The sequence below is a fragment of the Sturnira hondurensis genome, unplaced genomic scaffold (genome assembly GCF_014824575.4).
Source record: "Sturnira hondurensis isolate 20B ecotype Veracruz unplaced genomic scaffold, ASM1482457v3 Scaffold0020579, whole genome shotgun sequence".
Lineage (NCBI taxonomy): Eukaryota > Metazoa > Chordata > Mammalia > Chiroptera > Phyllostomidae > Sturnira > Sturnira hondurensis.
In genome coordinates, this window is record NW_028093210.1 from 6,101,508 (window position 1) to 6,125,828 (window position 24,321).

Consider the following 24,321-nt stretch of genomic DNA (forward strand, 5'->3'; position numbering starts at 1 on the left):
TCATAATATGTACTCAAGAACTTGTCTCATTTAAAGTTCAAAATAGGCCTTGGCTTGTTTAAAAGTATTTATATTCCAACAATGTAATTTTTCCAGAAGCTTCCTTTTCTTTTTAATTTAACTACTTCAGCATTCTCATAGAAAAGACTACAGAACACAAAACAATTTTCTTATTTTATGTAATTTCTCCAAATATATTTTTGGGGTGAGGGGATAGTTGTTAGAATCCTATTAAAATAAAACCTTTAAAATCAGTTCATCTGCAATGGACCCAGGAAAAAATGCACAAGACAAGATTAGAGCCATTGATATCTTTATGGATGCAAAGAAATAGCCTAGAGAGCGGGCCTCTGATTCCATCTCAGCTGCTGCTTTGCCACTTCTCTCATGGGTGGCTGCTGTTGTCTTTGCTTTCCCCTCCCCATCATCATCATTTTCTCTCTCCAATGTATTGGCTATTTAGTGGCCAGAGTGGTTTTCCTATAACACAAATCAGACCACATTATTCCCATTCCTGGAACTCTTCCATGACCTCCCATACTTAAAGGATCAAATCCAAATGATTTTATATGGCATTTTCTTTTCTTCTTCCTATGCCCTCAACCTTCTTTCTAGCTCTTAGTTCTGCCAAGTCCCCACTGCACACATGCTCTAGCCATAGAACCTGCTGTCTGTGTTCATGCTCTTCTTCTGCTTTGGACTCCTACCTAACTCACCCCAACATCCCTTTAAGTCTCATCTTGATTCTCACAATCTTCAGAGAGCATTTGATACAACTTCTGTCTCTGAATTGGAAGGCTTCCTCTCTGGCTTCCATAATAATTTGAACTTATGCTTATAAAGTCCATGACAATTGCTTTGATCATTGATTTTCCTGAATCTCTCCTTATCCATTTGAGCAAGGACTATTTCCTCATGTCTGAAAAACTTTTTATACTAATGCAAAAACTTTTTATACTTTGTTTTTGCATTAGTATAAAAAAAAAGTGAAGTGTAAGTCTTGAGTGAGTGAGTGAATAATTGAAGGAATGAATAGATAAAAGCAAGACATCCTACCATGTATCTTTGAGATTAAAAAAAAAGAACTACTTTGTTTCCCACCAATTCCAATGGACAGCTGTGCAAAACAAGATCTAGCTCAGAATGTCTGCTGATGCCTTAAGCATCCTGCGTATCGGAGCATGTTCAAGGGCTCTTCCCTGACCTCACACACAGTGAATGTCTGAGCTCCGTAGGCTATTTGCAGAGAGTTTATTTCATCTTTGCAGAAAGCTGCCCAGTATAAATATTAGTCACTTGATTTCACTCACAGTTAAAACAAGCTTTTAAAAGCCTTTTACCTCTCTTGTCCCCAAATAGGCACTTTAGACAGATTCTCAGAGCCTTGGGAGCTTAGTTGGATTCGATAAAGTGAAAGTTATGTTCTATTCAGAATCGGCCTTCTGTGAAGGCTGTCTTGAGGTTGTTGCTGAAATTGTACAGGAAGGGTCAAGTAAAGTGAAGGATTTTAACATCATAAAGATTGGGTGAGGGGTGGTGTGAGAATAAAGCTTTCCTCTTCTAGATTCATGTCCACGAAGCTGTTTTTAAGGCTGTTTTGCCATTGGGGCCAAGATGATAGCTTGGTACTATAAAGGAGCAGGAACTTCAGATTTTCACTGCCTGAGCTCAATCCCAGCTCTGCCCACCAGTTAGTCAATGGTAAACGCAGATCAAACCAGTTCTATGACCTAAAACCAGTGGGTCTCACCAGCACCACTCAACAGAAATGTAATGAGGGCCACAATATGAACCCTATATTGAGCTTTAAGAAAACAATTTCTAGTAGCCACATTAAATAAAGGAAAAAGAAACAAACAGGTGAATTTAATCTCAGGATTTTATTCAACCCAGTGTGTCTCCATATTCGACCAAGAATATTTTATTTAACCCAGTATGTCCACACTATCATTTTAGCATGTGATCAAAGTAAAACTATTAAAATACATTTTAAATTCTTTTCCTTGTACTACATCTCTAAAATACAGTGTGCATTTTATACATATAATACACCTTGTTTCACACGAGTCCCATTCCTACTGCTCAAATACCACACATAGCTAATGGCCACCACATTAGGACAGCCCAGGATGGAAACACAATGTCTGCACATATATCACAAGTTCTTAAACTTCTCCAACTGGGATTACAAAATCTGCTTCACAGAGATAGAGTGAGATTGCATGAAAATTGACATGAGCCCCAAATTCCTCCTAAGTGTAAAGGATGGAATAAGAAGACCAGATATTACATCACTTTTAGTATGTTTCCTAGGTGGTTGTATTTCTATCACTGAACCCTAAGCTCCATGAGGTAGTGACTTCACTTAACACTGTGTCTCCAGTGACTAGCACATAATAGGTATATTTGTTTCCCAGGGTTGCCATGACAAAGTACCACAAACTGAATTGTTTAAATAACAGAAACCCATTGTCCCAGAGTTCTGGAGGCCAGAAGTCTAAGCTCGAGTTGTTGACAGGGCTGGTTTCCTCTGAGAACTCTGAGGAAGAATCTGTTCCGTGCCTTTCTCCTACCTTTTAGTGTTAGCTGGCAATCTTTGATGTTCCTTGGTCATAGAAGCATATCCAATCTCTGCCTTCATCTTTACATGGAGTTCTTGGTTGCTTGTGTGTGTCCAAACTTCCCCTTTTCACAAGAACAGCCATGTTGGATTAGGGGCCCACCCTATTCCAGTGTGATCTCAATTTTACTTGTCTAATTATGTTTGCAGTTACTCTATTCCTAAGTAAGATCACATTCTGAGATACAGGGGCCTAATATACCAACATGTAAATTTTGGGGTTGGGACATGATTCAGCCTGTAATAGTAAATGTCCAGTAAACTTAAGTTCAGATACATGAGCCAATAATGCTTGAGTGTAAAGACAACCTTTAGTCTCATTCAGGTGGGTTCCAAGAATATTCCATTCTTGGAATAGATAGGCATGGAAAAGATAGGCGTGTCAAAAGTCAATAAGAAAACTGGGCCCTGGCTGGTGTAGCTCAGTGGATTGAGCGCGGGCCTGCGAACCAGAGGATCGCGGTTCGATTCCCAGCCAGGGCACATCCCTGGGTTGCAGGCCGGTTCCCTGCAGGCCAACTCCCAGCAGGGGATGCACGAAAGGCAACCATACATTGATAATAAAAAAATAAAAATAATAAAAAAAAAGTCAATAAGAAAACTGGTTAGTAAAGGGGATAGATGCCAATGGGCACTTACATGCTGCAAAAACACAAGCTGCACAATCAAACTTGGAAGTCTTTTAAGGTTATTCTTCACAGACCTTCTGAATTAAATGTACTTATCTTCCATCAGCCTCAGTTTCCTAAGCTGTAGCTGCTTTGAAGTTGTCTGAATAAATTAGCTTGAATGTCTGGAGTTCCGTAAGGAGTGATCACACAGTTTATGTGTCCACACTTCTACACTGTTGATATCTGAAGAAAATTCTCACCCCTAGGTCAGTTCTCTTATGTACAATTAAGGCAAATTCCTGCCCTATTTCTGAAAACCCACTGTCTCACTTGGGGTCAGCTTGACATTTCTCAAAAACTCTTCTTTTTTTCAATGAGACTGTCCCTAACTCTCATCCAAACTGTGTGACCATCTCATTTCAGCATTTACTTAGGAAAATATCCTTAAAGAATTGCATGTCCTGAGCTATGGAAAATAATATATGTACTGATGAAACATAAGAGAAGAAGTCAAGATTCTCCAGTCTCAAGTCGTACTTTAGCTGAGGACTACTTACTCAGAAACCCTGGTGCTTGGACAGGGCCAGTTATTAAACATGGCTCTCCACTTAGGAAGATGGAACTCTTTGGTTTCAATCCCTCTGGATCCCCACTCCCCACCCCCCATCTTTTCTAAGTAATAACAGCAATACTGGCATGCTTATACTTAGTTGGGTTATATTGAATTTGTAAGGGCAATGAAATTATATTTCCCCTTTGTTCTGATAAGAATTTCAATTGTCATAATGTTCACGTATTTTTTATTCTCCATGTAGAAGTTTGTGAAATAGGGAGGGAGGAAACTGGGAAATGCATCATATAATCAACCCTATGGATAAAGCTAGACTTGTTGGGTCATAACTTAGGAAGCAGTTGGGTGCAACGGAAATATACCTAGAGTTAAAACCCCAGCTAGAACATTTATTATCTCTCTGAACTTCGGCATGTCACTGGGTTACCTGAGCCTCATCTTTCTCTCCTTTTAAATGTGTATGAATGGTATCCTTCCTACCTACTCTCCAACATGGTATGTGTGACAAATAGATAATGTGTAACTGTCCTAGGAATTTTAACTTCCTATTCTTGGCTAGGCTAATGTGATGATAATGAAGAGGGTAATGAGCCTCTGTTCTATTGATTTACCCAAACTGACCAGCTCTTTTTTTCTGTATATTTCTTCTGTTTCAAGCATTTGAGTTGCTTCAAGAGAAAAAGGTAATGTCAAGAATGCAGTTTAAATCATCAGATCTTTCTCTTTACATTTCTTCTTTCTTCTCTTGACTAGTTTCATCCTGGTCTCTATCATCATTGGATTTACTCTTTGATTTAACCAAAATGCTTTTGAGTGCCTACATGTACATACCATTCTAATAGTTCTGGTAATATGGTGGTAAGTAAGACAGGCCTAAATCTCTGCCCTCAGGGGCCTTACAGTCCAATAGCCTCCAGGTCTCTATTTCAGCTCTTTATTTTGTGTAGGTCCTATGGCTCTGAAAATAATCTCATCACTTTTTTTTTTTTACTTCTTTTTCATTGATTCTGCCACCCTGAGATATCCCTCCGACTGCATCATTACTACTGACCTTTCCATATATTATTTTCAACCTGTGGGAGCCCGCCAGGCCGCAGGGGACCAAGGACAGAGTCCCCCACTGTGAAAATGGTGGAGGGACTTGGTTTCTGGTCCCTGGAGCCGGCGGGTATCTTGACATCTTCCGGACCTTCTCCTTCTCAGCCTTGAAGGAAAGAACAAGATCTTGGCATATGCGTCATGTTCCAAGAAAGTGATAGTCATGAGGACACTGTTATCTTTGGGCTCATGTTCTCAGGATATGAGAACATCTTGCCCTCTTGATAGCTTTCGGGAGTGTACAAACTTTTGTAAAACAACATTGTTCTCAGGCCACTGCAGTTCTGCATATAAGCCAGCAGTTCCTTGAATAAAGTTGCCATTTGCCAGCAGAGCTTATGGTCCTCTCCATTCTTTTAAGTCCCTCGCCTCACCTCGCGACCACCCTTGCTGCCGCGGGCGGCGGCATCAACCTGTTTCATATACCTGGTTATTTCCTGCTCAGTTTAGAAATCAGTTCTTCTGAAAAGCTCTCCTTGATAACCAGCATGGAATACATGAGCCCCTTTACATCCTTTCATTTCTCTTCTCATGACACATATCCATCAAACTGTAAATTCCTGGTCTACCCTGTGACTCCTGCCAACTGTAGCTTCAGAGGTACCTGGGCTACATCTATTCTCAGCACCAGTGTAGCCCCTGAACCTAACACAATACCTGCCATCCAGAAGATGTCCAATACTTAGGCACTGAAGCAATTGCATGAATATCAAGTTCTTGACTATTTGAATAGTTTATTGCCCTTGTTTTCTGGCAGCCTCTCTTAATTTCATTTCCTCCAAGTCCAAATATAATTTATTTTATGATAGCCTTTCTCCTCCCTAGTTGGCACACTATTAGAGGCTAAAACTTATGCAACACACAATGAAAGACAAGGTCACATTTTATCATCTCTTCCTGTTGTGGTGACCAGATTAGACATCTTTCTACAAGTGAGGTACATGCAAGCCAACAGATGTTTATCAGGTCAAACACCTGATTACAAACTACATGAGAGAAAGAAGGAAAGGCTAAAGATGAATAGCTCAAGTACCTGCCCTTGTGGAGTTTACTGTCTTACAAGAGGCCTATGATAATCATGTGAGAAAACTGGATAATTGAAAATACACTCAAATGTTTGCTACTGTAAATTCATTAAGTGGGTGGTAGGTCATTTCTGTATCTGAACTCTGTCCTGTGTCCTCAAGGCTGTGGGGTTGCTTCAGCTTGTTTAAACATCCAGCTTTGAGAAGAGACGAAAGAAGAAACAAAAGGAATGGAGATGTGTGGCACTGGGACATCAACTCTCTGATGGGTAGAAAACTCAGTTTTCATAATGGAATTACTCCGAATCCATTCACGTACAAGACAATGATATCTACTCCTTGCACTAATTTGTATCTTTAATGTTTACTTTTCCCTTCCCTAGAACATTTCATTATTTGTATCATTTTGTGGAGAGAGTATAGGATTCTCTTTGTAGCAGTGTGACTTAATGCTCCCAGTTTGTTCCACCTAGTGACAGACCCTTGGTGAAGTTTAGTATGATGCTTTACTCAGCAACGTCCACAGTGGAGCTGGCATCTCTCTAGGCTACTTGGTGTTGTCTGTATGTATAGACCTCCTCTCTTACAAAAAAGATGCCTAATAGTAAATCTATCAATTTCGTACTTTAGAAGCAGGCAGAGAATCCTCTGGATAGCTATGATGGAATAGGTAACAGTGGTATTATCTCAAATCATATCTGCAGGGTAACGGTAAACAAGCTTTTTAAGGGAATAAAATTCATCCTTTTCCTTTTGTGGATCTAGCTAAGTGTAATAGTATTAGCAATGGTGCAAGTCATTGAAATTCATCTTGAATATAAATTTGACACTGATGTTACCCTGGTGGTGGTGGTGGTGGTGGTGAGAACATTTTTCACTTTTTTAGAAAATAGCTGGCTATGAAAGGAGATAGATTATGAAAGTGAAAGTCTGCTAAAGATTGAAGGTTTCCTCCCTACCAGTAAGTGAAGAGTCCTTACTAAAATATAATTGAAAGTGTATGTATCTGTTCCTTCCATTATGACAACAGCTTTTGCTAGTATTTGTTTGCTCGGTCAATTGCCTACTAGTTCATCTACCCTTCTTCCCAAACCACTGTATGTGGGGCAGTGGTAGGCAGCTCCAGCTGTCACTTGGGGATAGATGGCAATGGCCATGAGGCAACTATATTGAGAGCAAATCACTCACAACAGCTGAACTTTTACTGCCCCGACTCCTCATCATATTCACAACAATGTGGAATAATGGGCATACAACATTCATTTCTGGTTTTGACAGTAAACTGTAGTTATTCAAAATGTTACCCTTTGGGTAACCTGGATGAAGGGTATCAGGAACTTCCTCTAAGCTATTTTCAACTTCTTGCTTTTGGGTCAGAATGGAATTGATACACATATGAGTTTCATCTTGCACAATTAAGGTGATTTCAGATTGTTTGCTTATCCTTTCAACCTCCACCTGCATAAAATGAAATCAATGATTGTGTCCTCATTGTGCAGAGTAGGGTTCATTGAAGGAGTTGGCATTTATAAAATATTTAGGGTGGTGGAAAGCACACGTTGACAGCCCTTTAAATTATATTACTATTGTTATCAATAATGTTATCATCATCATCATCAACATCATTAACCCCCTTAGGTTCTGGATTTTGGAATAGCAGGAGCAAGACCTCATACTTTTTGGTTAACCTCCAACTTTGGCTAGGATACTTCAGAGATTTCTCAGAAAATATTCTGTGATTGAATTGTTCTACCGTAACTCTTACAAATATCACCCTCATCTTAGCCAACAAAGAGATCAATCAAACCTTACTTGAAAGAACCTCATCTTTAGAGAAAGTCCTGGGTTCAAGGTCTGTATCTGCCACTTACTAGCTTTAAGACATTTTACTTCCTATTCTGGGAAATGAGTGGGATAAAAATAAGTTTATTAAAATAATTTTAAATTACTTTATAAAAATAATATGCATATAAATACAAAATCTAACTTCATCTCTATAGGAAATACATATACACACACACATAAGGTGACTAGCACTGGCTGATGCTTAGAATGAACTCAGTAACAACTGTTCTGGCTCTTTATTAATAATAGCAAATAACAAGACATTGATGGCTGTTTCACATACAGATAGATGGAGCCCTATGCTGCATGACTTTCCAACAAGAACTCCTTTCATACAACATTGAGATACTCCAATAGGGAAAATTTCTCAACAGGTTTCACCTTGTTTCCCAGCTCCCTGAGGTGCTGGATGAGTCAGGGCATTTCTTGATACTAATAGGGATAATAAGGCTAGCTTGCAAATTTATTTTCAATCAATGAAACATTCAAAGTGTGTGTATGTGTATGCATGCCACTATTTGAAATGTTTGTGGCAACAGTGATGAGAAAAACAGATGAGGTTTCTGTCCTCATGGAGTTTACAGTCTACTTGGAGACAGACATCAAAATACATGTAATATAAAAATAGATATAATGTCAAAATCAAAATGTGTATAACGTTAAACTTTAACAAGCATTTTAAAGGATAAGTCAGAGCCCTGGGACAGTGGTGAGCAAGATGAGAAAACCCATCTTCTTAAGTGCCATCTTCTTAAGTGTTAGTTGGGAACTTCACTCACTCCAGAGGCTGCTAATTTTTTTAAGAGACAATCACATTTATTTCCCTTTGGAAATATCACCTCATAAGCAATCGTATCAAGGCTCCTGACTTGCACAAAGTGCCATAAATATTTGATAGTCACTAACTTTAAAGAGTTGAGAAAAACAACCTCTACAGTGCCTTCTGTGACTCCAAATGGAAAATCAGGATGGAACATTTTGCAAACATGACACCTCGTCATTGCAAGCCTGCCACCCACTCGGCTGGTTTGTATTTCTGGGGCTGGTGTTTGTCAGCCACAGCAAGATGGCTTCTGGCCTCTCTGTCTGCTTCCCTGTCAAGGCTGGGGAAGTGAAATGAAACAAATTGCTTTCACTTGAATCTGTGACATGGATTCTTATTATCTTTGTAGTTTGTTTTTGTGAATTATGGACTCAGAGCAGCTTCAGAGTTCTTTGTTCAAGAGATGCTCTTCTGTAAGCTGGTATAGTTACAGAACTAATGTTTGTGTCTTTACCTAACCGAGGTCAGATATGATCCCATCTACAGCTGTTTAAGAATGCAGAGCTTAGGAGTTTGATGAATTGGGGTAATTTGAACTTACCAGTTATGTGAGTATGAGGAAATAAGTTTGTCTCCCTTGAAAGGGGAATGGCAGTATATACCACATTGGGGTCTTGTTAAATGAGGTAATGTAGGCAAACCTGCTATGTTGAACTTTGTATCCTCAGTGCTTACAGAAATGATGGGTTGAAAGTTAGTACTCAAAAAAAGTTTTCTTATCTCAGTCACCATCATCATCTCCACCTTCATAATCACCACCACAACCATCATAATCACCATCTCCGTATCCATCTATCACCACCATCTTCATCAGCATTATCATTTCCATATTTATCATCATTATTGTCATCATAATCAACATTTCCATCTTTATCTTAGTATGGATTCAGTGACAGGAATTCTTCAGTGAGACTAAATTAGGTTCAAGTTATGATTCTGCCAGTTAACTAATTTACAAGCTCGCATAGTGGAAAATATGTTTTCATGTGTTTGCAACTTCAGTTTTTGTGCTTGGGAAGGGACCATAGGCCTGGCCAGGTGGCTCATTTGGGGAGAGTGTTGTCCCATAAACTGAAAGGTCACAGGTTCAATCCCCAGTCAGGGCACATACCTATGTTACAGGTTCGGTCCCCTGTTGAGGCATGTATGTGAGTCAATCAGTTGTTTTTCTCTCACATCAATGTTTCTCTCTCCCCCTTTCTGTCTCCCTTCCCCTCTCTGTAAAAAGGAAAATCAATAAGCATGTCCTCAGGTAAGGATTTAAAAAAGTAAAGGGACCATAATATCTAGCTCACGTGGTAGTTGTGAGAAATAAGTGCCTAGCACAGCACCTGGCATACAGTAGATGAGGATCCAATACCCTTCCCCATTCATCCATATGTTCTCCAGAGGGAACACTTTGCTGAACTAGGAGGGTTAATAATTTTATACTCGCAATAGGATGTAAACCCTCACAGGACTTTCTAGATTATAAAGCCCATTTCTGTAGATTTTCTCCCAAAATTGTTGCAAGAGACTCATTGGGAAGAAGAATATGTGTCGTTATTTATATTAATAAATGAGCAAACTGGGACACACTGAGGGTGAATGACTTGCCAATTGCTCTACATTTGACTTTGATCCCACAGTCACAGCACTAACGAAAGATAAGATAATAACAAACACTGAAAATTACCCAGCATCATATTTTTTTTTATTTCTTTTACTGCAATCCATAAAAGATTTTACATTGCAACCCAATTCACCCACATAAGAATCTCGTGAAACAATTCTCTTACTTTTTTATTCCATTCTTTTTCAGTGTGGTGTCACTTATTTCATTTTAAAAGTGCTGGAGTGATTACCCCCTACATGGGTTTTGCATCCCAAGGGAGCATACCTCTAGTTTAAAAAACACAGAAAAATTTCCCCCAGAATCATGTGTCAGAATGACCTGGGGCACCTTTCTACAGAACCTGGATCTCACCCCCAGCGATGTTAAGCTTGTGGAACTGGAGTGGAATCCAGGCATCTACCTGATTATTGTATGAGACTACACCCAAGTGATATGATGGATCCATTGGCTAAGGACTAATGTCCTCATGTTTCTCCGGTGTTTCCACGTGAAACGTTTGTTTTATTATGTTTGGTTTTTATTGGTTGTTTATTTGTTTCAGTATTTTCTCTATTACTTTTCAGAACATCCTTCACCAGGGAATGTTTCTGTTTTAGTCTGTCCTTTTTGCTTTCTTAAGAGAAAACAAGTCCCCTGTATTTTGGATGAAGGACAGATGTTTGGCTTTTCAGTTATCAGTAAGGACAGAAAAAAGCTTATGGCTCATGAGAATGCCTGCCCAGTGCCCCCATTGGACTGGGATCATGCAAGGAAGGGGCTGTGGTCTGAGGGGCTCTGAGAATGAGCTGGCACATCTCTTCAAAAAACCCTAAAGCATGCTTATTTAATACCGCATGAGCATTGTTGGAAATGAAAATGTAAGGATGGCACAAATATCCTTTATCCAGATTTTCTTTCCAACCCCAGGAAACTGGAATAAAAAAAAAAAAAAGAACTCCCAGGAATTACTTGAGGTAGTACCACCAAAAAACCAGCAAGAAAGTTGAATTCTTCCAGGCCACTTCCTCTGCCCTCACCTCCTCTTCTGTTACACAATTTAATTACAAGTTTAATCACTTCAGAAACCCCATCTATCCCCTCCAGGGCAGCAAGATCTCTCCTTACATAGTTGGGCACCTTGGCAATAAGCAGCTGTCCACGGGAAGGGTGAATGGGAATCTTGAAACCTCTCCCTTGACGAGCAAGAAAGACACGACCAAATAAGACCTGAAATTGTTTTGACATTTCACTCTGGTTGTTGTACTTTTAATAATAAAGGAAGAATGAAGTATTTGTAGCTTTAAATAAAGAGGCAGCATTTGGCATTGAAATCACTGGGGATTTTTTTGTACAAGTTTTTATTTTTGCTCATTGGGAGAAAAGGAAAAACAATAAGCTAGGAAGAGACAAAAGTTCAAGAAAAGGAGAAAGCAAGACCCTATGCACTTCCTTCATAGCATTTAGTTCCACTGGGGTTTTGTGGTCATCTGCGGGTTCCTTTCTGGAGAGCCTACTGCCTCTCTTGATTATGTATTTCATAGGTAGTCTTGCATTTTGCCCACCATTTTGTTGAAGGTGATGAAATCTGTTTATACAGTGATAGTATGAGCCAGATCTCTGCGTATGTTTGCTTTGCTGTGATTTAATTTTTATTTTGATCCTCACGATTACTCTACAGAGTCACTCATCATTATTCCCATTAAACAGAAGCAAAAACCAGAGCACCGTGTAATTGCAACAACTTGCCTAGGTCACACAGCCCGTTTGCAGGGGAGCTGGGCTTCCAAATATTCTAATCAATCATTAGTTATAGTATGTTAAGACCACTTGGCAATTAATCTTGCAGCTTGGTTGTAAATTCGTCCATAATGTTCTCAGGGTATTTTGGTAAGTTTACCTCTTGGAGCTCTTTCTTCATCCTTCCTGTCTTCCCATGATATCCTGACATCTTCTCTCTCAAAAATCTAAAACAAAATAGGATAGTAGCAAGCTCCCCCATGGATTTCATAACTTTGCATACCATATATTTAGTTTAGTAATGAAAAATTCCAGCTCCAGGCGATGCATAGGCTAGCATTTCTAATGTTTTTTAAATAGCTATTAATGGAGTCTAGTGCTGTCTGGTGTGTGTGTGTGTGTGTGTGTGTGTGTGTGTGTGTGTCTTCCTCCACTATATAATCATCTGCTCAGTGTGCACTCTGAAACGGAGCAGGAGCCAGAGGAGGAGCACTGTGATTGATGGGCCAGGCCGTGCTGGTGGAAAGAGTCCCATCTGGGGTTGATTTGGGGAGCAGTCAGATGTTGAGGGGGAGGTCAGCCAGGAGGCCTCAGCTCCCCCTCCTGCAACACCCCAGCCATCCACACGTTGCACAGTGCACACACCCTGGCTTGTAACGAGGCTTGCTTTGAGCAGATGCTTTGTGGTGTGGGTCTAGAACAGCTGCTAAGTTTATGGAGGAGAAAGCAAGCAGGATGGTGCGGCAGGTACTTTTTTTCCCCATTTTATTTTTCACTTGCAATTGTGGTTTGAGCTAAGCTGCAGTCTCTCCTTGCGTTGAGTCTCTGTTGCTCTCTGCTATGTATATATATTCTGCTCCTTTATTTACGCCGGGGAAAGGAAAGGGTTTCAGCCAAGAGTATGTGTGTTGGCTTTCTGCTTGATGTGTGGAACTGAGCTGGTCTTAGAACTAGCAGGTTAATGGTGTAACTTTGCATTTTTCTTCTTTGTTTCAGTGCCCCAGAGGCACAATGCAACTTACTTCTCCTTTTATGCAGGCACTGGAGGTTTTCTCTGAATAGGCGCGATTTCTTGCCAGAGAAGTAAAACAGACCAGCCACTAAACTAAAGTAAAACAAACTGTCAGCAAGAGTGGAGACTGCGGGCAACCAAGAATGGATAGTTTCCTCCAGCAAGTCGGAGTTAGTGGAGGGCGGGAGGGGGTCCCCATGGCTGGAGTGGCTGCTTTTCCTTTGGCTATGTGGAGAGTGGCACAGATGCAATCAGCTTCTTTTGGGGGGGGAACAATTCCTGTGCATGTCTTCATTAGAAGGGTTGTGTTTAGGCCAGAAGACAGTTTTCAGGGCAAGATGTAGACTGAGAACAAATAAATTCCAGAAGCAAAAGGGGAGAAGATGCTGAGGAAGTTTGACTATTAAAGCCAGGGAACATACACACACGTAAACACACACAGAGAAAAATCCTTGGTTATGTTAAAGTCCACCTTGGCAGCTATGAAAACAACAACCACTTTCCTTCCTCAGTGAAATTGAGGCAGTTATATTGAAAAAAAAATAAACCCGTTTTGTGCTCTGCCACATAAAGACTATTTCTCAGTTGCAGTGTGGTTTGCATAAGATGTTGAGCCAAAATATTTTGCCAAGTCAGATAGGCTACCACCCTTTGTTCTGTTATTAGTTTCCCAAAATGACTGTGTTAAACCACTGAGGGCAATGAATGGGACAAGAGAGGTATCTGGGAGGAAAAATCCCTCTCATTTTCTGACTCTGTCTCCTGAGCCCATTTTGGAGAGAAAATTAAGGGCACAGGATGTTTCAGTGACCAGAGACTTTCTCTCTGCGTCTGAATGGCTCTCTGAATGCCTGCATGCAACAGAATCGACACACCATGCTAATAGACAGATTACGGTGTTTGTCTTAAAATAGCAATAATATCCTGGCTATTTCATGCTTCAGTAAAATATTTAAATTGAAATGGCATTTTTTGTTGCTTTAGTGAATCAGACTTGGTTGCATTTTAATATTCATTTGTTCTCAGTGACTGGAGTACAAGCTACCCATTGGGGTGTCTTGGGTAATGAGGGGGTCCCATTCATCTTGCTGGGGATGAGTTGCTCAGACTGAGGTTTGGTATATGAGGACAAGGAAGTTTCTTCTACATTTACCCTAAAGGATGTTCTTTACTTCAAGTTTCTATCTAGTTCCTCAGCAGCATTATTGGGTTTTAAAATATCAGGTCTTGCCCCCTCCTTTTGTGTATTCAGCAGCAACCCAAGAAAGTCCAGGCACTGAAAATTAGATGTTAGGGTTGCAAAACCTCTTGAAGCACTTGGTTGATGATGCAGTGGGGGGAGGGAGGTATATGTCCAAATTGAAATCACCCTCTGCATCAACTCAGAACACCCACAAGCACTTGAACTCTGTAAATGCATGAATCTCTGTGATCAGTTCGCTTATTTAGGGAAAGGTAGGGGTTTGGCATTGGAGGAAAAGAAAGGAGGCAGCTTTTACAAATGAGGGAATGTCTAGCCAGAATGCTCCAAATAATTTTTGCTCGTCACTGTCACCTACATGAACTTGGCTTCAGTTTTTAACCAGGAGCCTGTTTATGTGCCCAAGATATGCCTTGACCTAGAGAGGAAAAGGTGCCTTAATGTGAATGTATTTTTCCAGAAAATATATTTCGGCTATACTAAGAATCCAAGCACATCACTAGGGAAGAAACAAAGGCATCTCTAAAGCCATTTGAAGGTGAAAAATAATTCCATGGGAAGTACAATGATCTTAATTAAATATTAGCTGTAATTAGCCCGAAGTGCAAATGTTGGGAATATTAATTAGGGTCTCTCTAGAACTGCTGTTGGTGTTAATAAGAAACTGTGGGGGGGGGTCCCACCAACATCTGTTTGAGAACTCCAGGAACAGGAGTGCATTCCAGGGCCTTGTTGACCTGAATGTACCTGTAGGTTCCTTGGTGACCACAGATACAGTTCCTAGAGCTCAGTGCCCTGCATTTACCAGAATGCCACAATGTTTGGTAGAGGTTGGTGCTTTGTTCTTGGCTCTGGTGGTGCCCCTAGCTGACCCTTGCTTTTCTTAGGGTGGCCTCCAAGCTTCTAAAGCACAGGTGGCAAACACAAGGCCCATGGGACAAATCTGGCCCTCCACCTTGTTTCTACCTGGTGGCAACACCAAGCTCTCACTTAACTGTTACGGAATAGTTACATTTATACAGTCCTAAAATTATATTCAGCCCTTTGAAGGCAACCACGAAGCTGATGTGGCCCCTGGTGAAAATGAGTTTGATACCCCTGTTCTAAAGCAAGGCCTTGGGCTTGAGATGGCAGAAGTTATTCAGGCTAGAGCTCTAACACTCGCCAGAGTAAACACCCTAATCTGGCTAAGTGAATGCTGGCATCTTTGAATTAAAAACCGCAGCACCTGACTTCCCCCATAGGTGGAAGCAGGTCTTGAGGCCATGATGTACATGTGACAGAGAGGTTTGTTTACTTAAAAATGGCAATGAATCTCCCTATCAGGTGATAATCCTGCCAAATGAGAGGCACCTGGACACAGGATAACATGAGCCTTGGTTCAGTTCCTGGCTTCCCAATGAGCTCTCTGTGGCTTTGACCTTGCAAAATAATTTACCAGCTGTAGGCTGCAGTGTAATTAACAATAAAGTGGTGTTGAATGGAATGCATGCCAGGCAAGGATTCTAGACCTCTGCACAATTAACACTTAGGGCTGAATAATCCTTGGTGGTGGGGCTGTCCCGTGCATTGTAGGGTGTTAGCAACATCCCTGGTCTCCACACTCTAGACATTAGTAGCAACCCTCCTCCCAAGCTGTGACAACCAAAAACCTCTCCAATCATTGCTACTGTCCCCTGAGGAACAGTGACCTCTGTCGGCCACACGTGCAATTATGTGTGATGTGGCCAGAGGTTGCAGTGAGGTATAGAAAGCAGGCAACTGGTTTGGTTCAAATGTCAATGAAGGCTTTCTAGAAGAAAGAGCACTTGATCTGGGACGTGAAAGGCAAGTAGAGACTAGCCAAGCAAGGGAGTAGAGGAGGCCTTTCCAAGCAGAGGGGGCAATGAATGGGAAGACTTGATGGTGTCAGGAGGACAGAGTGACCATAGGCTTCCTGAGGGCAGGCCCTTCTTTCTCCCAAACCGAGAGAGCTCAGATCCTAGCAGAGAACCCTTGTAGTTTTGCTGGAGCTTGTGGGACTGAACCACTCTTCCTAAGATTGCTCTGCAGTGAGGAAAGGCCATGTGACCAGTATTCCCTTGAAAGTGGTTGTTGCTGAAGGTAGAGGGGAGAAATCTTTGTCTTTATGGACTATCTCTCTCTACCATAGCTCCTGTGGCCATGTTATGCTCCCCTATGAGACGACACCTGGAGTTCTCATAGGCCTTTCTTTCAATTCAGAGATGAGCCTGAAGACAGGGAAGGGAAGGCAGGTTGAAACAGACTTTGGGGCAGAAGTAGAATCTGTCACAGTGAATTTATCTTTGGAGTATTCTCAGGTCCTAAAGTTTCTGAGGCTTTTCAGAAGTAGCATCCATATGGAATTTTTATATACAAGGATATATATGCACAGCCCTGTAGAAGAAAAAGATGTTAGTTGTCTCAGAAACAGCAGAGGATTTTTTTTTATTAATCAAGACCCTTTTGGTTGTACATAACAGAAAAATTAGCTTAAACAAAATAAGACATTGCTGATTCATGTGACTAAAAGAAACAATGGCATTACTAACTGCAGGTAAAGCTGGACCCAAGACTTCAGATAATGTCACTGGGACTCAATTGATCTGTTTCTCAGTTTCTGGGCTCCTTTTGCCTCTGAGTTGACTTTGGCTTTAAGCAGGCCCTCTTCAAGGGGCAGTTCCTGGCAACTCCAGGCTGACATTATTTTTGCAGCCTCCAATGACCTTTGAAAGAGTACTTCCTTCCCAAACTCCAGCAAAGCCTCAGTATTAAGCCTCATTGGAGTTACTAGGGCTTAACTCACTAACTGGTTTAGACAGACGTGCATGAACCCACAGTCCCCATGACTGCGTGAGTGGAACGCTTTGATTAGTAAGGTTAGGTAATGTGAGGTGGGGCTTAACTACATCTGCACTAGACTGAGAGTGGAAATGTCCCCACAGAAGAAAACCAAACATTTTTCTTGAAGAAAAGTGAAAACTGAGTGGCAATGACAATAAATGTCCTCGGGTTCGCTAGGGATGGACAGGGTTAACTCTCCACGTTCAGTGATCCAACCACAGCACAGACAGGCCCTGCTCAGCCCCAAATGCTGTGAAAACATGTTAGAAAGAAAGAAAGGGCTGTGCATTTCTGCTTCCATGGCACAGACATTTGGAGAAATTACTATGGGGGAGGACAGGGCCTGATGGGAATGTTTTCACTTGTAAAATGTTTTAAACTTAGCCTGAGCTTAGTTCTCACCAACGTGTCATATTTAACATTCTAATTAAGGTCCTCTCTAAACAAATGAACCAGCTCTGTGTGCGGCTCTGAGAATAAACCTCTTTTTACCCTCTATGTCATAATGTTTCGGCTACACCCAAGTTGCTTTAACCACAGAGGTTCTCGAATGTTGGTGACAAGGACGGAGAAGATGTGAGCAATTCTGACCTCTCTGCCCTGCTACCATTACATGGGGGCTGAAGTCACATGGAACTGACCACAGACAATGGGAGAGGCAGCTCTCTGGTGTGCTTCATTGCTAAGGTGCTTTTCTTTCCTGTCTCTTTGTGATCGTGCGATCCCATCTCTTGAGACCGTGGAAAATTCAGACCTCAGGACTGCGGTTTCTGCTGCTGCTGTTGCTGTGTGTGTGTGTGTGTGTGTGTGTGTATAGGGCACTCAGTTGTGGGGGTGGGAGTGGGGGTGGAGGTGGAGAGAGATAGATGTTTCCAGAAATGGAAGCATTTGAATTCAGGGACTTTAAAAAAAAATCTTTTGACTTGGCTGTGATTATCACACTGCGTGTTTTGCCCAGATCTGAAGGGCGAATTATTATATAATACTATGTGCTTATAAAAAATAAGGCAGGAGGTGGGGGGGCACATTGACTAGTGAGGCTGAGTTAAGCCCAGCACTTTGCAAAGATACTTAAATCAAGGATATCACTGAGTGCCATCTTTGTCCAAATTAGGCCCTGAATTTTCATCGGCTGCTTCATATTAGCTCTAGGAACATCCTCTGTCTTCTCCTCCCCACCCCTCTCTCAATCACACACACACACACACACACACACACACACACACACACACAACTTCTGGTCATTAAAAAGACCCCCCTCCCATTATGTGAGCCAAGACACATAAAACTTTCTTTAAATCAAATGCTTAGATAAATTGTCTCTCTACTCAAGAACAAACATGTTCAATTTAATCTCTCTTGGCGTTTTAAGTATCAAAGCAAGGCTCTGCTGTCGCTGGAAACAAATACATGCTCACATGTCCCCAAATGCGAATGAAATAAGGAAGATCTGCCAGAAAAAATCCAATTCAGTAGAACACAGACCCTCACAGTTTTTGGCTGTTGGGCTGGATGACTTGGGGAAAGAGACTTCCCTTTTCCCAGCCTTGATTTCTGCATCTGTACAATGGGGTTATATAAATGACGGTTCCGACTTCCTTAGAGCATCTAGTGAAGATTAACTGGGATGCATCCATCTCAGATCCTCAGCAAGTTTGGACACCCACAGAGTGGGCCCTGGGGAGAGGTTCTGCTGGGCGGCCACTCATGGTTTTCACCTTCTCTCCACCTTTGTGATTTTTCAGGGTAATCAGGAAGCAGCAGCTGCCCCTGACACAATGGCTCAGCCTTATGCTTCGGCTCAGTTCGCTCCCCCTCAGAACGGCATCCCCGCGGAATACACAGCCCCTCACCCCCACCCGGCGCCAGAGTACACCGGCCAGAGCACTGTCCCCGAGCACACGTTAAACCTGTACCCTCCCGCCCAGTCTCACTCGGAGCAGAGCGCAGCGGACACCAGTGCGCAGACCGTCTCCGGCACCGCCACAGTAAGTGGGCTCCAGTCTCGGGGTGGGGGTGGGAGGGGTGAGGTAGGGCCCCCAGGGTTCCGGGAGTGACAGTGGGGCACACCCCTATCTAGCTGTCCTGCCCACATAGGAGTATCTAAACCTGTCCTTGCTATCCCAGCTCTGTAAAGTCCACCTCATTTGTAGGCATCGTCTCCTGTGACTTATTTAAATGGACACTGTGTGTGTGTGTGTGTATGTGTGTAACCATTTTGTAAATGGCTTTGTGGACATATAATTTGCATGCCATAAAACTCACCAATTTTAACTGTCCAATTCAGATTTGGGGGGTATATTTACAGAGTGATGCAACCGTCACCACCCTAGACACAAGTCTTGTGTCCATTTGCAGCCACCTGCATTTCTGCACCAGCCCTCCTTAACATAGCCTAGTGCGTTAGAGATCCATCCTTGTTTTCGTGCATGTCTCTGTTTCTCCCGTTTTGTTGCTGAGCCCTGGGATGTAGAGGCCCGGACTGCAAAGGAGCAGCAGGGAGAGTTTTGCAGGCCAGGGAAAGTATTTTGAGCTCTGATGGTGGTGGTGACGTGGCTGTACCTACCAAAAGAGTACATTTTATTGCAGATAAATGGATTAAATCGGTTAAAAACAAGCCCACAACAACAAAAGGAGACATTTTAACACTGTCATCAATGAAAACTAATGTTATTGGTTATCAACCAAAGATAATCCTAAATAAAAGTGCTGTCATGTGAACCAAAGGGTTGCTGGTTCAATTCCCAGTCAGGGCACTTGCCTGGGTTGCAGGTCAGGTCCCCTATTGAAGGTGTGTGAGAGGCAACCAGTGAAAATGTATCTCTCACACATTGATGTTTCTCCCCCTCTCTGTTTCCCTCCCTTCTCATCTCTCTAAAAATAAATAAATAAAATCTAAAAAATTTGCAAAACTATCATGACCTTGAGTTACACAAAGATTTCTTAAATAGGACATCAAAAGTATGGTCCATAAAAGAACAACAACTGATAAATTGGGCTTCTTCAAAGTAAAAGAAAAGAAAGAAACTTTGTGCATGACCTGAGATAACCATGTATACCAGAAGATGTACATTCACATCTGTGAAACCTTGTTATACAGAACTCTTTAGAAGTTTGGGTTCACCAAGCCTCTAGTCTAGAATGTTTTCTAAATGCAAGGCAATTGTGCCTTTTTATTCTGCCTCCAGACCTCTGAAAATCCAATAGTTTTAAAGTAGTTTATTTTTTAAATTATTGATTGATTTGAGAGAGAGAGGAAGGGAGTGAGGGAGAAAAAGAGAGAGAGGGAAGGAGAGAGAGAAACACCAATTTTGTTGTTCTACATACTTATGCATTCATTGGTTGATTCTTATACATATCCTGACCAGGGACTGAACTGGCAGTCCTGACACATCAGATGGTCTTCTAACAAACGGAGCTACCCAGGCAGAGCTAAGAAGTTTGTTGTTTTAAAGCCTAATATCTTTCCTGTAACTAAAAGCAGTAGAGGACTAATTTGCTACCTGGTACCTAATCTGGAGGTTACATTCAGAGAATTTAAAAAATAATATATTAGAATTTTTTCCATTGCTTCCCCCCTTTTTATTGTTGTACAAAACATAAAAGTTACCATTTTAACCACTTTAATGTATATAATTCAGTGGCATTAAGTACATTCACAGTGTAGTGCAAGGATCATCATGATCCAATTCAAGCATATTTTTATCACCCAAAGGAAACTCCATGCCCACTAAGCAGGCACTCTCCATTGTACCTTCCCCTGGTCCCTGGCAAACACTAATTTGCTATCAGTCTATGTGGACATGTTATTCAGGATTTTTCATAAAAAGAAAATTATGTAAATATAATATATATAAGATTTTTGTGTCCATCATCTTTCCAATAATAGAATATTTTCAAGGTTCATGCATATTGTAAAACGTATCAGCACTTCATTCCTTTTTATAACTGAATACTATTCCATTGTATGGATAAACCATTTGTTTATCCATTCATTCAGTGCACTTGGGTTGTTTCCACTTTTGGCTCTTGTAAATAGTGCTGCTCCTGCCTTTTTGTGTCTAGCTGCTGCTGTAACCTAGGGGTGAAATTATGAAATGTGCTTGCTGATTTTGCAGGTGTTTGTACTCTGTTGACTACCAGGTGGTAGTGCTGGAGTTGTTGTTTATTTGCTTGTTGATTATTTTGGGACAATCAAGGTGGTAGGATTCCAAGAGGCTCTTTTAGGACTGAAAAAGGGCATTCTTTATTAAACCTCAACATGTATCAACTATACTTGTGCTTTGGAAGATTTACTGATTTCTTCAGTCACACAAATATCTCATTCACTCCTTCATCCACAAATATTTATTAAACCTCTACCAGAGCCAGGACTCAGACTAGGTCATGTGATTGAATCAAACAGAAATCGTCCTTTCCCTTTTGTAATTGGGTGTGAAAGTGTGGTGGTCAAACAGCTATATAAGCACAAATTACGATCCATGCTCTTAAGAAAAAGACAGACACTTTGGGAGAATAAAAAAGAGCAGAGGTGCTGCCTGAAAATGAGTAGTGTAGCCACCTTTCTTCAAGGAGATAATATTTAAGGTGAGAAGACAAAGATTTTCAGGCAGAAAGAATAACAAGTCATGACCTTGACTCATTCAAAGAACTAAAAAGAGGCCAGTATATCTAGGGCACATGGAGGGGGTTTGGAGGTGCAGTGGCAAAGGATGAAATGGAAGAAGCCAGCAGGGTTCTCATCCCACAGGCCCGCTGTGCTCAACAAGAGATGGCATTCTGTGTCAGGAGTCATGGGAAGACACTGAAAAGAGTTTAAGCCAGAAGAGTTACAAAATGAGAGTTTAAAAGAAAGGGTTAATGAAGCCTACCTTAAAGGAAATTTTAATCCATTTGGGGAGTTGACATACTCAACATCCTTCTCTCACAAAAAGAACTCTAGAGATCAATACAATTAAATTTAAATAGCATGTTGCTGTCCACAGTGCCCCCGGCACCGCAGTGAGATGGGCTGGTGAGCAGACAGCTCTCTTCTCTCGGGATGCTCCTGGGCCACTAGAGATAAGAGGACATGTGTTCTGTTAATTATTGCAATGTGACAAGTTCTAGAGCATGGGAACAATAGAATGATTTCTGAAACTGGGCAAACAACCCAGGAATCTGGCTCAGGCAATGCCTATGGTATTTGAATAGCTATGAGTACCCCTCTGAGTTTGGACTGTGTGAATTTGTGGTGGGGCTGATTAGCAGGTTACTTTATCTTCTTTAGCAATGTTTGGTGGTTCATACTCTTCCAGAAAGTTTTAAAGGAAAAAGAGCCATTATAAGCTGAAGCAGGTGGTTTTGTAGCTAAGCCTGAAGGATGGAAAAAGTGGCCATCTTGTCTTCTGCTACAAAGAATTATGTGCATATGTTTTTCTCCCCTTTGACCAAAAAGGAATATGCTTCTGCTACCTGTGACCTACTTCTGGGTTGTGCTTTCCTGACCTGACTGTTCAGAACATGGTTGATGGGAAGCTTGCTTTAAATTGTCTCTGCATCCTCACACAGTTTCCAAGGGCACCTTCTCTCCCTCCAGGCTCTGCATTTCCCAAGGAAGGAATTTTAACCTCAGAGTGGGTCAGACCCATGGTTCTCCCACCCTGGAAAGACATGCCCCTGTATTAGCACACCTAAGTTGTTCCCTGTAGGTTACTGTTGTATCTGGAATAACTCTAACTGTTCTTCAACATAGAGGCACAGTACTTAATGCCAATCTGAGGGCACTGTGTAGGCCATCATTTCTTTGAGAAGCTGAGTAGTTTAGGGTAAGAGAAAAGATCCATCCATCTGCTAGGCTCCAAGAACTTCTAAAATATGCACATGATTTAACATAAAGTACAGAATCTGCGAAAGGGAAGCAGGATGCACCCAGAACTCCCAACCAGAGCTGAGGCAAGTGCAGACAGCAAAGACTTAGCAGGTCACCCTTTCAGTTCTCCAGGGGCTGAAATGAGTCCCTGCAGGACATTTTGCCACTGAATGTCTATTTAATGTAGGCTTCCAAACACATCATGGATCACTGTGCTGACAGAGCCAATACTGTATTATATTAGATACTGCTCCTGACAAGGTATTTTACTTTTGACATATTATAATTAGAGATTTGCAAGTGGTGAGTTCTCCACATATCTCCAATAGCAACTTACCTTCTATTTTTAACACCTCTACTGTCTGTTTAAAAGTCTCCCACCTGCTCTGAGATCTGATAGGAGAAATAATGTAGGTCTCAGAGCTTGTTCCCCAAGCTCTGGGCTCTACTGACAGAGAGAAGAGCTGCTTAAGGAGCCAACTTCTTAATCCTCAGCTGCTTTCATTAGAGCACCACATCTCCAGACTTCATTAATGCCTAAAAGAAGATAAGACATTGGTTGGTGATGACTCCCTGTTCTTAACCACTTACATATTGGCTCTCTTTTGCAAGTCAGTTACATATCTAAGGTATGGGGAAGACTTCTCAATGCATTCCTTTTTGTTAATTAGCTATTATTATTATTTTTGCTACTGCTGCTGCTGCTACTACTACTACTACTACTACTACTACTACTACTACTACAGTAATTCAGTTTTATGGTTAAAAAGACACACATTAGAAGAGGCTCTACAATGAAAACCAAAATATCCTAACACTGATAACCCCAGTTCTTAGTCTCCAATTCCTTATATTTTCCTTTAGAAGTGTTTTATGCAAATGCAGGCATATGCCTGTGTGTTAGTCAGTTCAGGCTGCTATAACAAAAGTATTACAAACTGGATGGCTTAAAAAAAACATCTATTTCTCATGGTTTGGGGGCTTGGAAGTCCAAGATCTTGGCACCAATATATTCAGTGTCTGGTTAGGACCCAATTCCTGGTTCATAAACAGCACTTTCTCACTGTGTCTGCACTAGGAGGGAGGAGCTAGCAACCTCTCTGAGAACTTTTCTGTAAGGGCTCCACCCTCATGATCTGATCACCTCCTCGAGGCCCCTCCTCCTAATACTGTCACCTTGCAGGCTAGGATTTTAATACATGCATTTTGGTGGGACACAGTAATTCAGTCTACAGCAGCCTGCTTGTCTATCCCTGTCTCAATCTTGTATCCATAGCCCTACCCTACTGCCATTTCTATCTTTATCCCTATCCCTATCTCTATCCTCTACCCTATGCTGCCTGTCTCTATCTGTGTCTATGTCTCTATCTCTGCCTCTATCTGTATTCTAACTTGCTCTGTCTCTAAATCAATCTCTAACTTCTCACTAGTTCCAGTCTCAAAATAACAGAATTGACAGGTACTAAGCATCTACTTTGGCACTTTTTAA

The 24,321-nt window shown here is 41.4% G+C and overlaps 1 protein-coding gene across 12 annotated transcripts in view; it reads left to right on the forward strand.

The window, feature by feature from the left end:
• The window catches only part of RBFOX1 (RNA binding fox-1 homolog 1), a 1,495,983-nt gene that overhangs the window by 1,300,625 nt on the left and 171,037 nt on the right, over nt 1-24,321 (forward strand). For all 12 annotated transcript variants that reach the window (XM_037029876.1, XM_037029877.1, XM_037029874.1 and 9 more), the window contains one exon: nt 18,727-18,969. In XM_037029876.1, coding sequence (XP_036885771.1) covers nt 18,727-18,969 — 243 coding nt within the window. The remainder of the gene's footprint in view (nt 1-18,726; nt 18,970-24,321) is intronic.